The 15,765-nt window shown below is 37.1% G+C and overlaps 1 protein-coding gene and 1 long non-coding RNA gene across 10 annotated transcripts in view; one reads left to right on the top strand and one right to left on the bottom strand.

The window, feature by feature from the left end:
• Positions 1–1,119: 1,119 nt before the first annotated feature.
• LOC108167112 (uncharacterized) lies at positions 1,120–8,255 on the bottom strand. The gene is made up of 3 exons (XR_001777517.2): positions 8,132–8,255; positions 7,976–8,037; positions 1,120–3,695 (listed from the first exon to the last, which is right to left on the bottom strand). It is a non-coding gene; the product is annotated as an uncharacterized LOC108167112 (long non-coding RNA).
• piezo2b (piezo-type mechanosensitive ion channel component 2b) overlaps positions 8,047–15,765 on the top strand; it is a 125,940-nt gene continuing 118,221 nt past the window's right edge. For all 9 annotated transcript variants that reach the window (XM_008434600.3, XM_081597931.1, XM_008434601.3 and 6 more), the window contains exon 1: positions 8,047–8,674. In XM_008434600.3, coding sequence (XP_008432822.2) covers positions 8,611–8,674 — 64 coding nt within the window. In that variant the 5' untranslated portion in view covers positions 8,047–8,610. The remainder of the gene's footprint in view (positions 8,675–15,765) is intronic.

The following is a 15,765-nucleotide window of genomic DNA, read 5'->3' as shown; positions in this document are numbered from 1 at the left end:
TTATTTTAATCCTGAAAGGAAATAAGTGATAGAGAGCAGAAGTTTTGCATACTCAGCATGAATCCTTTAAATGACCGCCTGTTAAAATCGCATTATGCTTAATGCAACATAAAGGACTGGGTGTGTTATCATAGAAAATAATCAGCTCTTAGCAGCGTTATCACATTACTATAGGAGCCTGAACATTTCTGCATCCAGGGAAGTAAAAATGCTTCATATTTAAATGACTGAAGATTAAATCTGCATTAGCCCCCGAATAAAGTCTGGAGAGGGAGAGAAAAGAGAAACTACTTACAGCAAATTGAGCTCCAAAAATAGATGGTGAGAGCAAAACGTTGGTTTAAATTCACTTATTTGATGTGAAGCAAAGTTTAGAGAAATTTCTGTTTGGAAATCTACATATTTATCTGTTCTTTGTTTCCTTTTGTTTAGTTCCTGTTTTAGTTATTAAAAAATATTTATACTTTTATTTTACCAGTCTTTCATAATCCACAGCAAAATATGCATATTGTACCTAAATTACAAGTTTAAAAACAAATCTTAATGCAACATAAACAAGTCTTCAAGAAAGGAAGGGGATTATTCTGAGTGTGAATGACTCAACTTTCATTAGTGCAGCAGTGAGATGTAAGTATGGAACACTGATCTTGCCAACACTGATCTTGCCAACTATTAAAATATTTATTTAAAAAAATATGTACTTAAAAATTTTCTTTCATCATACATTTAATTATTCCTCCATTATTTATTATCAGTTTTGGAAGAATCAATCCTTCATATAAGATACTCGAGAGGTTGGGTTTGCATTTAAGAGGATAAAAAGGGCTCTCAGAGAAAGGCTGAGCTCATTCACAATGGAGAAAACTTTTATTAATGAAGCAGTGAGATGTTCGTATGGAGGACTGATATGTCAAAAATAAAGGAAATAAATAATTAAAACTTATACTTAATTATTTCCAAAAATATATATTTTAAAAAATTTATTTTCTCATACATTTAATTCTTCCTCCCTTATATATTTCTTGCCAATTTTGACAGGATCAGTCTTCCATATAAGATGCCCTGATGCTCATTAGAATAAAAAAATCTCTCTGAGGGAAGCAGAGGTTTTATATACTTTATAAAAACATAAACAATCATTCACAGCAGAGAAAAGTTTTATTATTGGAGCAGTGAGATGCTTTTATGGAGGACTGATATGTCAAAAACGAAAATACATTAATGTGGAAATAAGTAATGTAAGCATATATATAGTTATTCCCAAATATATTTATTGGTTAACAATTTTATTTCCCCATACATTTAATTATTCCTCCTTCAGTTTGACAGGATTAGCCCTCCATATCAGAATCTCCAAGAAGTAAAATGTGGATTTGGGAGAGAAAAAAAGAGCTTTCTGAGGGCAGCCAAGGTTTTATTAACTTTATACAAACATAAACAGTCATTCATAATAAAACAATCAGAAATATATGACGCCTGTGTAACTGAGAAGAGGCAGAGTGTTCCCAGAAGGAGTCGTTGACCTCCGATGATTTACTTCCCTGCTTTTAAACCTGCACTGAACTGAACTCCTGAGGCATTTCACTCAAATCTGAAGCTGAAACGACCTCCAACCACGTATCGTATTGGTGGTTGGAGGTTTGCGGATGCCGTTAAAAGCTGCACTCCATCTTGGCTTTGGTGCTTCTTCAAAAAGCAGAAACGATTCTCAATTATGGAGGCGAGAAGGTCGGCCAGTGGGGCTGTAAATACTTTAAGAATGTAATGCGGCGTTACAGGCAATCCGTCAACATGCAAGTCGTTTTTGATCAAACCAACATCCGTTATGTGAGCATTAGCATGAGCTTCTTCCTGCTTCCTGAAGAGGCTGAACACACGTCAGCATCGTTTCAGGGGAAGCAACAATTTGGAAGAATTAAACAACTGAGAGACACAAACAAACAAAGGGAACAACCGTACAGCTGAGTTATTATGGAAAACCAAATAAATTAAATTCTGTGATTATCATTTATTGACCCACATGCAGAAATCACTCAGACAAAACCAGATTTATTTACAGTTTTATTAGTGCAAATACATCTTTAAAAGGGTCAGTATTTTTGTCAATTATTTAAGAAAGTGAAACTTAAATAGACTCACTGCACAGGTAGTGGAATATTTCCAGACTATATTTCTAGAAGTTTTTCTGGTTATCCATCCATCCATCCATCCATCCATCCATCCATCCATCCATCCATCCATCCATCCATCCATCCATCCATCCATCCATCCATCCATCCATCCATCCATCCATCCATCCATCCATCCATCCATCCATCCATCCATCCATCCATTTTCTAACACCCTTGTCCCTCAGTGGGGTCGGGAGGGTTGCTGGTGCCTCTCCAGCTAACGTGCCGGGCGAGAGGCGGGGTCACCTGGACAGGTCGTCAGTCTGTTGCAGGGCAACACAGAGACACACAGGACACACAACCATGCACACACACACACACTCACACCTAGGGGCAATTTGGAGAGGCCAATTAACCTGACAGTCATGTTTTTGGACTGTGGGAGGAAACCGGAGTACCCGGAGAAAACCCACACATGCACAGGGAGAACATGCAAACTCCATGCAGAAAGACCGGGGCCAGGAATCGAACCCAGAACTTTCTGGTTATGGCTTACAGAAAATATAAACATTTGAGTATTATGTAACTGCAAATAAAAATGGATGCTTTAAACTGGAAAGTACACTAATTTGCTTTAAATTTAATTTACTATACTGGTAGTTTCCAGGTAGGTCATATACAGTTGGAACAGTGCAAATACATCTAAAAAAAATCAAAATATCATGAAAAAGTTCAATATTTTATTTCAGAAAGTGAAGTTGATATATTATATAGTCTCACTACACACAATTTTGATGATTATGGCTCCAGAAAACCTAAAGTTGAGTCTCAGAAAATTAAACTATTACGTCTCTTCTTGTTTTGACAGGTCAAAGGTCAGACAGCACAACTCCAAGTGATTCGGTTTAGCTCTGAGAGAAACATTTCACAGTTATGAGGCTGGGGTCTCATTTTCAAGCCAAACCACCTTAGAATGTTTTACAACATGAAACACAAAGTACAGGACAAAACCCTCCTTAGCGTCATAAAAATATGATTCAGTAAAGTTTGTGAAGCAGAAATGTCACTGGAACCATTTCAACCGGATCATTAATCTGGTTGTTTTTATGATATTTCCTGAATTAAGCTGCAGGTGCTTCTGGAGCAGCCTGACCCGAGGCTCCATCTGACCCAGAGATGTTGTCGATACGTTTCTTCTCAAGGTTTGGATGAATAATGAATCAAAGACAAGATGTTACTTAAGATCTGCTTCAAACAGCGCCAGCCAATCACCGGCTGACATGTTTTGGGGCAGCGTTATTGATCGCCTTCGGCTCCGACTGCTCCCACATTGACCTAAAAACAAAAAAAAAAGTCCAGCCGGTCTGGATCACTGGGGAAAAGTACAACTTCAGGCCAGAGGTTTTCTGCTTTTAGCTGTTTGCTTTTCTTATTTCTGTGAAGCGAATCATCGCTCTGGTGATTCATCACATCACGAGTTGGACCTTTGCTGCTGTGAGTTTCCTTTTTCAGAAGCGCAGGGAGGTTCGCTGGGATCGTTTTGGGTTCCTCCCATCACTGCCCTCCTCCTCTGCTCCTCCTGCACTGCAGAGAAAAAACAGCTTCCTTCTCAGAGAAACCAACATGAAGATTTATTCATTCTGCTCATGTGCACAGACAAAATATTTTAAGTAAATGCTCAAAACTTAATTATTCTTTTTTTTTTTAGTGTGACTTGATTTTCTGCATCAGAATAATTTGCAAGAATCAAACAGACAAATAAAATGCTTCACTGTCAGCAGAGGTTTGAAATGAAGAGGAACGTTTGTCTAAAAATAATCTCCAGTAAACACCGAATGAGTCAGCACAAACCTTCTGAATACACTGGAGCTCTTTTAAACAACTTTAAGTCTATTTTCAATGTTGGAGTTTCTTAAGAACACAAACCCAGAAGAAAAACATCGCGAGTTTAGATATTTTTACATGCTTACTACTTAATGTCGCTGTGTGACATGTAATGAGACGTGTTGCTGACAACAGGAAACACATCCACAGCGGGACGCGGCATCCTTTGCTGAAACATTTCTGTCCTGATGAGGGTTTTTCCTGGTGATAGCAGCCGGATCCGCAGGGAACACGGCTTTCTGAACACAGTTAGAGGATGTGAGCAATGGGATGAAAAGCTCAGACAGGAAAACGACCGTCTTTTCCTTTTCCTGCTCCAGCTGACTCAGGATGTTTTAAGGTCGTGTGCTGCAGCTTCTGTGGCTCGATGCTGATGCAGAAAGCTCTAAATCCATAACTAAGTCTTTAAAAAAGCTCTTTCTCCAAGCAAACTTTGTGATCTTTTACAATTGTTTTTTTCTGATCATCTTTGAAGGCTTTTCTTTAGACTTTTAACATTTTTTAAGCAAATTTTTGAATCAAGTTGATGGCGTTCTAGGACCACTGCAGATAGAAAAAAAGAGTAAATTTCCACCAAAACAATTCAGAAAATTTGAGACTGATCTCAGGAAGTTCCTGGATAAAATAAGAAACAAATTTATCCAGAAAACTTCAGAGTTTCTGTGAGAGAAGAAATGTTTACATTGAGATCTGAAATTTTCCAGAAAAAAAAGAAGATAACTTCTGAATTTGAAGTTAAAAATTTGATATGAAAAAGTTTTTTGATTAATCTCAGAAATGTTCTAGACAGAAATATGGACATTTCTGAATTTCAAAAGTTTAATATTTTATGACTTTTGGACATTTTCTGAATCTCAAAATAAATAAATTTAAAAAAAAAATCAACTTTTGAAATTCCATCCATTTTCTCTACACCCTTGTCCTTCAGTGGGGTCAGGAGGGTTGCTGGTGCCCATCTCCAGCTAACTTTCCGGGTGAGAGGCAGGGTTCACCCTGGACAGGTCGCCAGTCTGTCGCAGGGCAACACAGAGACAAACAGGACAAACAACCATGCACACACACACCTAGGGACAATTTGGAGAAGACAAATAACCTGACAGTCATGTTTTTGGACTGTGGGAGGAAACCCACACATGCACAGGGAGAACATGCAAACTCCATGCAGAAAGACTGGGGCTGGGAATTGAACTCAGAACCTTCTTGCTGCAAGGCAACAGCTCTACCAACTGCGCCACTGTGCAATACTTTCGAAATTCAAAAATGTCAAAAAAAAATTCTAGGAAATTTCTTAGATTAATCTGATTATTTCTGAGGTTTCCTCTAGCAAATTTCAGCTTTTCAGACTTACTAATGTTCTTTTAGTTTTGTAGTTTTTTTTTTTTTTCAGAAAATTTGACATTTCATACTTAGAAATTTCAGAGTTTTTTCTGTGAAATTTCTTAGATTATTCTTACAATTTCTGATTTTTTTTTGGCAGAAATTTGCTCCTCCTTTTTCTTATGTACCTTAGCTCTAATACGCCATTGTAAATAAGGTTTTTGCATTTTTCTTCATCTCTTTATGTCTTGATTACATTAAATAATCAAAGGTTTGCCTGATGAAGCTTTTCCCCTCCTTGTAGATGTAAAGGCAAGGTGGACAGACTTAATATCATCGATTTATTTCCCTATTTATTTACCAAATCATAGCTTGAGCCAGCTGAGGGAATTTTTGAAGGTTGTGATGTTATTATATTTTTGAAGGAAACTCCAGAACTGGAAATGAAACCCCCTGTAGTGGGAGGGCAGCCGTGTGAGAGAGAAAAAAGCAGGTAAATTGTTTTCTGCGTTGTGAAAGGAAACATCTGCATTCGCCACAATACACATCCTACTCTGCAGGTCATAACTTGCATCACAGTGATTAAGTTTAGCTTATATTCTTCCAGTTTACTGAGTGAATTAGTGGCCATAAAAAAGAGAACAAAGGAAGTTTAGAGCAGTTTAACTTATGAAACGTGTCTGTCACCAGGCCATAAACTGGGTGTGTTTTTGACTGATTCAACTGAGTCAGACTTGCAGCTCCTTGAAAAAGTTTCCAGACTTCTTGTGCTTATACTCTATGGTACAGTTCACTGCAAAAACACAAACTTTAACCAAATGTTTGTGGTCTTGTTTCTATTGCAAATATTTTAGCACACTTGAAATAAGACAAAACTAACCTATAAGTAACTTTTCAGGAAGATACAGGAGCTTATTTAAAGTCAATAATTCCTTACTATTTATGAAAAAGTTCTAGTTCTATTGGCAGATTTGACAATGTTGATTACAGCAGCAGTGTCTTCACAGGTTTAACTAAGCGAATCCAGAACGCTGCTGCTGGTGTCCTGACTAAAACCAGGAAGTTAGAGCTCATCACCTTCACTGGCTCCCTGTAGCTCAGAGAACAGAGTTTAAATCACTGGATGGCTCAGCAACACAATATATTACAGATCTACTGGTGTTGTATCAACCTTCCAGAACCTCTCTGGTCTCCTTGTTCTGGTTCTGGTCTGCATCCCTAGAACCAAACACGGAGAAGCAGCAGCATTCAGTTTTTTATCTTCCTCTAATCTGGAACAAACTTCCAGAAAATAGAAAAACTGCCTAAACACTTAGTTTCTTTTAGTCAAGGCTGAAGAGTTGCTTAATAACCTGGAAATGGATTAATTCAAGTCTTTGCTCCTATTTGATGGTGATTACTCTTTTTATGATGTTATTTATGTTCTTATCGTTTAAAGCCCTTTCAGCCGCCTGGTTGCTGACATGTGATACATAAATAAACTTGACTTCTTCTCTGGTTAATATTCTCCTCCCCCGGCTGTTTGTTTACGTAGACGGCCGTATCCTGGCGGGTCCGGTGATGGATTGAACTCTGACCTGTCAGATGTTCAAAGCTTGGGATGTTATTTTTGAACAAACTCCACTTTAAACCTCTCCACAACTTTAAACCGGACTGGTCTCAATGATGCAGTTTGTTCAGTAATGTTCTCTAACAAACTTCAGAACAGCTGCATTTATTTTATAATAACACAAATATTGTGTTTGTTAACCCAATATTTGACTTTTGGAGGCATTTAGTTACGTGAGGTATCAGAATAAAGGGAACTGAATACTTTATATTACACACTTTTATTTGTTAAATATGTTGTTTTTTTTAGTTTGTGGTTTAATGTGACACAAATGTTGAAAAAAAAATCAAATCCCTATGTACTGATAGTCTGTCTTTTAATGTTAGACATTTTTATTTTATCTAACCAGGCAAGTTGATTGAGAAAAAACTCTCATTTTCAACATGTTCAAAAAATATTAAAACATTACACAACAGAATATCATAAAACAAACAGAAAAAAACCAATACAAAAACAACATATTCATGCTGACTAAACGTGCTATGTTAATTATAAGTCAACAGTTTTTATAATTTAGGTAACTTAATTAGTTCACAGTTAATTATAAATCAACCCTTGTACATTTAGTAAATTAAAAAGTTGGATAATGGGGTTATAACTACATATTTATGTTGAGATATTCCATCTTTCTGTGTTTTTTTTAATATTACTGTGTAGAAATTTCCCCATTGTGAGACAATAAAGGATTATTCTATTCTATTCTATTCTATTCTATTCTATTCTATTCTATTCTATTCTATTCTATTCTATTCTATTCTATTCTATTCTATTCTGTCCTGCTTTGTGAAATTTGGTTTTCCACCAGTAGACGTCGCTACTTCTCTTTAAAAACATGTACAATTTAATGATAATCAACGTCTCATAAAGTGAACGTTCTCACTTGATGTTCATTGAATTAAAGAACTGGTATAACTACATAAAAGGATAATAAGAGTTATAAACCATAGACCACGTTATTGTTCCTCTGCTGTTGCCTTTCCTTTTCTTATTTCGGTCTTTGCTCGTGTTCTGGTCCCACCTCTTGGTTCCAATTATCTCAGGGGGCGGGGCATACCTCCAGGCGCTCACTTCTGATTGGCTGACGCGGCTGTCCCTCTCTGCCTCGTCCTGTATCCTCTTGTTGGACAACAGAGTCAACAGCAGAAGTCAGAAAGTCAAATTTGTGTAAGTGAGGAGGGGGGGGGGGCTCCAGACACAAATGTGGACTTACCCGCTGTTTCTGCGTCTTATCCCAGCCACCCAGAACCGGGGAGTGAAAACAACGCTGGTTAGTAGTTTCTGCGGCGTCTAGTTAAAGTTTTTTTTGCGGTTCTAAAGGAGGTTAATTGGACTTGCCGACTTGTTGGCTCCTCTCTCCGGTTGTTTGGCGCGCCGTTGCAGCGCAGCTCGTCTGCGCACCTGAATCCGCCACCATGACCTCAGCGCATCTCCGCTTCTGAAAAACTACCATGCTGGCATCGGCGAGGGGCGACACCCCCTGCTGTGGCGACCCACGGTGAGTGCGCTCGTTCCCCGCCTGTGGAATGGCCGGAGTCCAGGTGTCTGCAGCAGCGGAGAGCCGATGCGGCCGCCCGCAGGAGCCAGCCGGGATCTGAGAGAGCGCACCAGACTGGGATGCGAGAAGAGAGAGCCTGAGCACAGAGGGACGAACTCCGGCTTGTTTTACCTGGACCTGGGCCGCCCGGAGCCATGGCCTCTCAGATGGTGTGCGGACTGATCTTTAGGCTGCTGCTGCCCATTTGTCTCGCAGCTGGTGAGTTTAACCTCTATTGCATCACCAGAGGTGGCTGGAGTACCCAAAGGTTGTACTCAAGTTAGAGTGGCACTGCTTTAATTAACAGGCTTTTACTCAAGCAGAAGTAAAAAAGTAGCCATCCAACAAATACTCAAGGAAGAGAAAAACCCCCCTGATTTGGTAAAAAGTCTACTGAAGTATTGAGTAACTGATCAAATAATCAATCATTTCATGTTTAAAACATGACCTCTAATGTGAAATTAAGTGGAGTTTTAAGGACGAAAATCGCAATAATTCATATAAGTAACAGAAAATGTTTCCAAATCAATTTCTTTCTATAAAAAACTTATAAAACTTTAACAAAAACTGCAAGGGTGTGTCTGAGTTTGGTGAATTTTTGATTATAACATGTTTGTTTTTTTATTCAGTGGGTAGAAAATCCAGAAATTTAAATTTTACTCGAATAAGAGCAGAAATACTTCAAATAAGTTAGTCAAGTATGTAATTGAGTAAGTGTAGCTAGTTACTCCCCAACTCTGAGTAAAAAGTAGCCGTCCAAGAAATTACTCGAGTAAGAGAAAAAAAGTATTTGGTAAAAAGGCGACTCAAGTACTCAGTATTTGATCAAATTATCAATGATTTCATATTTAAAAAGTACATAATCAGATGGACCAAAATATACATTTTAATGGAAATTTTGGTATATTAAAGATCAAACTGAAAGTAATTCATATAAACGTCATTGTTAAAATATCAAAATAAACAAAATACATTTTTCCAAATTAGTTTCTTTCATTAAAAACTTATGAAACTTTAACAAAAGCTGCAGGTGTGTGTCTGAGGCTGGTAAATTTTTGGTTAAAACATGTTTGTTTTTCATTCAGTAGGTAGAAATTCCAGAAATTTTACTCAAGTAAGAGTAGACATACTTCATAATAAAGTTATTCAAGTAAAAGTAAAAAGTACAGCGTAATAAAAATACTCCTAAAGTGAATGTAACTGAGTAAACAGTCCGATGTCATTAAAAATATGAATCTACTCAAGATGCTGCCGCTACTCATATTGTGCTTTCATAGCAGCCTTGCTTTGTTATGAAAGTTATTCTAATGCATAAATATGGCCGACTGGACATGGAAGTGGAAAAGCAGTGAAATCTTCATATGGGTGTCCAGACTGAGCTGCTAACAATTTCAGAGACAGACGGCAAGAAAAAAAAATGTAATATTGAAAACATGCATCTATGTCTTCAATCAAGATGTAGAACCAAATAAATTAATACATAAATTTATAGAATTTAAATAAAAATTTATTTAAAGACATTTATAAATAAGGTTTTAATGTTAATTTTATTAGTTTATTTATTTTTTGTTTTTCTGTGACCTGAACATGGTTCCCTGTGGTGGCCAACATTTTTCCAGATGGGACCATGGCCCCCCCATGGCCTCCTCTTGGAGGCACCACTGTGTAAAACAGAAAAAAGTTTGGGAGTAAAAGAGAAATCCTTTTGGCTTTTCTAAGGAATTTGTGTGTTAAATCACTGGCTTCAAGTCTTCCTCAATGCAACTGGATCTTCCTCTGAAACCAAATTCTCATTTATACTTGAAATAGAAAGTTTATTGGGCTGATGACGTCCCAGTTTGCAGCTTTTCCTAAATGTTGCATTTTAAAACAAAGCTGCCTTCACAGCAACGTCTAATCTGTAGTCTATTTATTTTCGGAGCAGTTAAACTTGTCTGGAATTTTTTATAGTAGATTTTTAGACACTTTATTGTTTAAGTCGCAACAATTTGTTGAAATTTGATCAGAAATTTTACAGGGCCACTGAAAATATATCCTGGGGCACTTGGTCCCAGTAAAATGGCTCTGGCAGCGCTGGTTATGAAACCTTTAAAGACTAAATAAACTGCTGTTAAACCAACGTGGCCACGTATTTTACAGTTTTTTCTCTCAGTTCAGACTCCTTCAGTGTTTTGGGAGCCTCTGTGGGTTTTACCAATGAAAGTTTCAAGAAAATCATCAAAAATACATAAAGCTAACGTTAAAACAAGACTCCTGGACCGAATCTGTTTATTTTGAACATCCAAATATTTTAAAGTAATTTGTTTACTTTAATTACGATGTCACCAGGTGTCTGAACCCATCCAAGCACTGAACAGACGCTAATGTGTGGATGTGCCATAACTTTCTCCAGCTGAACAGAAACAAAACCAAGGTTATCATTTTTGAACCTAAAGAGGAACGATCAAGAATAAGCAGCTTCTGTTATTACAACTTGAAACTAGGGATCAGACCTGAACCTTCAGAGTCACATAAAGACAGTTACAAAGTCGGCCTTCTATCACCTGAAGAACATTTCCAGGAATAGAGGACTAATGTCTCAGAAAGATCTAAGAAACTCATCCATGAGTTTATCTTCAGTTGCATCAATTACAGCAGCAGCGTCTTCACAGGTCGGTCTAAAAGATCCAGAACGCTGCTGCTGGCGTTCTGACAAAAACCAGGAAGTTAAATCACATCACTCAGAGAATAGACTTCAAATACTGTTGTTAGTTTATAAATATACAATGTTAGAAACACATTGAAAGATGAAAATTATTGAATTTTATTGCCTAAAATGCAATAACATAGCATTCGAGGAGTTTTGGTCAAAACATATTTACAAAATATGTAAAATATGTGTATTTTTTTTCAGTTCCGCCTTAATTACTGGACTGAATACTTAAATCAGGCCTGTCACAATAAGCAATAAACCAATTAATCGCATGATTTACTGACTCAATGATTTTCATTTGCTTGATTTATTATTTTTCTCTCTATTTCTACGAAAACTGGTCTCAGCCTGGTGCAAAATGTAAAGTTTTTGACAAAGTGTTCTTGCATTATTCTTCCATTATTATTATAATATTACCTGAAAATTGTCTCAAAACAACATTATCGTTTATCGCAATAAGTTCTGAGACAATTTATCATCTGGGAAAATTTGTTATCAAGACAGGCCTAATTACGTTAATGATTAATTGATTACTAAGTTAGTTGACAGTTATCTTAATTGATTAATCGTGATTAATTGTCACCTACCTTCGCTCATTTGCCAGTCAGTGACGGTAAACAGAGTCCAGTGGGTTTTCCTTACAAAACGGGCTTTTTAGTTGCTGTCCACTGAGTACATGAAATATCACCAATTTGCACATTAATTTAGCATCTCAGTTGCATCTATTCTTGCTCTGTGAGGCATCACCGCGGGTCACTCTGGACACATGAGTGCAGTTAGTTCAGTTTTTAAGAGCGTTTTTTGAGTTTGACCTCAGGATGCTGGAGGGTCATCTCTCACGATCGCCCCCTGCCAAAACGGACTGCGCTGCCACAAAAACCAGCGGCCCTCGCATGCAGACGCTCACTTCAACCTTCACCTGGAAGGAAGAAAAAGAAAGAAAACTGGTATCTGAGTGTTGATGGTTGCACGATCCTGCAGAGCTCGGCTAGAACCGCCTCATTTAAGGCTAAAATCACACTATAGTGTTTTGTTGCAAAAGGTTTTGCACAAAATTAATGACAGTTGTCAGAAGCTGCTGACTTAATCTGCTGTTCTAAAAGCCAAAGTGATCTCTGTAATTTGTCAAAGTGGTTTTGTTGGTTAGCTTCTCATTGCTGTTGTTAGTAATTAAGCAGCTGACAGCGATTCTGTTATTAAAATTTACAAGACACTGACAGTGTTTTCACTGCTGTTTCACATTCCCCTGGTTTACTGTACAGGAGTCTGCTTTATTATATAATAAGTTTGTTACTGTTGCTACTATTGAAGCTTTCGGCCTGATTCACTCCTTTGCTATGCAGACGTGGACGATGATTCACTCTGGTTGCTTTGTTATTTTCCTGAGCTTATAATTGTTCAAACAAGGATTTAAAGTTTATACAGAGATAAAAAGAATGTTTCTGAAGATGTGTACAACTCCAGGAAGGTTGCCAGGTTTGTGCTTGCAATAAAATGTAGGAAAGACACCTTAATCTTTTGTCTAAAAGTGAGCATGTGGTTAATAAGTGAAAGGTGAAAAGACGTCTGTACAAAAATGTCTCTGTTTTGCAAAGGTGGTAATGAATTTGGACACTAAAAAGCTAAACAAAAACAAGAACTGGCCCAGCTTAAACAGACATTCAGAGGAACAGTTGGGCAATGAATCAGTAACAACATATATGGCAATAGTGATCAATATCATAGTTAATACGTCTGATAGAATATTCAATAATATCACAGAAACGCAAAGCATTCTGGGAGACGTAGGCAGAGGAAAAGCTTTAGATGCTCAGCCTTTCATGGCTAGCTAAGCAAGGTTGGGTTGCATCAACTAACTCACTCACTCTTTGGTTACCTAGCAACTCACTCACTCTTTGGTTACCTAGCAACTCACTCACTCTTTGGTTATCTAGCAACACCATGTAGAGTAACTGACACAGCAGCAGTTTAACGTTTCTCCACTGCACCTTATATTCACTTAAAAAAAGAAACGGCGTGGAGTGAAAACTGAATCAAACAGGAAAGGTCACGTCACCAGTTTGGCAAAAAACTAATCAATAATTATGGATATTGACTGATTAAAACCCTTATATCGTTGCCCTGCTCAGAAGATGACCATGAAGTGTTCGGATGGGGCTGAGACGGACACGAAGGAAGGTTGATGTTGTGCTTATCTTTTGATTTGGCATAATGTTTTGTGAACATTCATGAACATTATTAGCTTTTGGCTCCATTCTCAGCTGTGTGATCTGGAGATTGAACAAGTTGTTTTGAGAAATGCACCAAAGTGACTGAGAAAAACTGCAAACCAACCCCAACCCTGATGCTTAACCCTAATTTTACCCCTAACTTAACCACAACCTGCATTGATAAAACGTCAAATTACACATTTTCTTGTCATAATGTGCCAAGTTGTGAACCAAAACCAGACTTGGACAGATTTCAGTTCAGTTCAAAAATACCCCATTAACCTCAAAGGGAAACTAAATGTTGCTGTAACTGGTATTCAGATGGCTGCTGGCAGGAAGGATCTCCAGTAGCAGTCTGTGTTACAGCGGCTCTATAGAAGCCTCTAGCTGATAACAGTGTTGCTGTAAAGCAGTTTCATAAAAAGGATGCTCAGGATTGTCCATAATTCTCTTGATTTTCAGTAAGAATTCTCTTGAATGACAGAAAATTCAAGAAATTGAATAGTGTCAATTTCTTGAAGTGGAAAGGTTTTCGAAAAATCGTGAAATTATGAAATTTTCTACATTTTAATGTTTGTTTAACTGATTTAAGGTCTTCTTATACATTCACTTTATCATTGTTGCTGTGCAGCATTTCAGTGCAACGTGTTTGATATCAACTTCGATGTAAATAAATGTGACCATACTAGTTAGAACTGGACTTGTCATGAAAACAACATTTGCTGGACTATAAATTACCCCAGAAATCTTTGTGATAAACAATAATGTTGTTTTGATACCATTTTCAAGCAATATATTGATAATGTCAAAATAGCACAAGTTCACTCTTTCAATCGCCAATAAACTCTAATTTTGTAAAGAACACTTAACACTGAAACTGCAATACATTTTAAATACTGAAAATAAAACAACCAAAATCAATAAATACAGTGGAAATAATAAGCAATTACTATTGAAACCATAAATTAAATGGAATATGATGACCTTCAGAATGGAAATTAGCAATCTCACTTTCATTTATTAAGCAACTAATTGGTTATTATGAGAGGCTTGACTATATTAGTCGTTGCTCACTTTACAAATAGGCTTGAATTTAAAGGTTCAAACGTTAAATACGTGATTCTGCTACTGCAGTAAAAAAAATATTACACATTTTCTGCGGGTGCCAAGCAGTCGGTACGGTAGCTTCTGAGTAAACTTAAATGCAGTTTACTTACTGCTGTAATCCTGCGGTACGCCACAAGTGAGGAATGATTAGCGCCGAGCTGCCACTGAGGTTCCAGCGCGGTGTCTGTGCACCGCCGCCGGGGCACTTTTAAAGCTAACAGCATGCTTTCTATAGATAAGACCCACTCAGTGGAGCCGTAATGCATCGTTTGACAGGCTGACGTGCCCTTTATTTCCAAAAGCAATTGTGGGTCCATGCGTTGTCTCCATTAATTCGTGGAAAGTCGTTTTAACAGTATGAATTAATAATGCGGTTGTGAGGGAGAGAAGAATTGCCTTTCCCTTTTATCGTAAACATACCTTTAATATTTCATGGTTTTTTTTCCTTCAAAGTGCCAATGAGCTCTTGTCATGCTCTGCAGCTGTGAGCCGGCCACTGACAGGATGATGGAAATGTCATGAAAGAGCTCAAAAAGGAAGAGCTTCGTCCTAATCTGACAAAGCTGATTAGGATTGAAATGAAAGCTTTTTCAAACACAAAACCGTACCAATTAATTTTGATGAAGTTTGTAGTGCAAGTATTGTGGTACTCTTGAAATAAAACTAACTCGCAAGTAACTTTGTATAAGCCAATAATTGCTTAGTAATGATTAGAAAATGTGCTAGTTCCACTGGCAGATTATTTCACTTATACCAAAACATTTTTCCCACATACTGGGTGAAATAATCTGCAAGTGGAACTGGTACTTTTTCATCAATATTAAGGAATTATTGGCTTAAAATTAGCTGTTATACCTTCCTGAAAAGTTACTTGTACTTTAGTTTTGTCTTATTTCAAGTGTACACAGAAACCAGACTGGGACTGCAACTAACAATTATTTTAGTAAGCAATTTTTCAATCAAATATTCTGACAATCGATTAATCGGATTAAAAAATTGGCACATTCTACAGCATTTTCATTTAATTACTAAATAAATGATTAGAAATAGCTACATAAAAAAAAAGTTCACTAAAGAAATAACCATTTTATTACCTAAAATGCAATAACATAGCATTTCTTTTCCATGTTTGAAAAGGGTGAAGCTAAATCTGTGTCACTTGAGGAATTTAGTGGCATGTTTTTATAGATTATTTTTACTTTAGCGTTTTGGTTACTTACTGCTCTGAACATGCTGCTTTTTTTTTTTTAGTCTGTAGCAGTTAATTTATTACTAAATTAGCTAACGATTATTTCAAAAAT

This window comes from Poecilia reticulata, chromosome 17 (assembly GCF_904066995.2).
Source record: "Poecilia reticulata chromosome 17, P_reticulata-male-v2, whole genome shotgun sequence".
In the NCBI taxonomy this organism is placed as follows: domain Eukaryota; kingdom Metazoa; phylum Chordata; class Actinopteri; order Cyprinodontiformes; family Poeciliidae; genus Poecilia; species Poecilia reticulata.
This window is presented reverse-complemented; position numbering and strand designations above follow the sequence as displayed.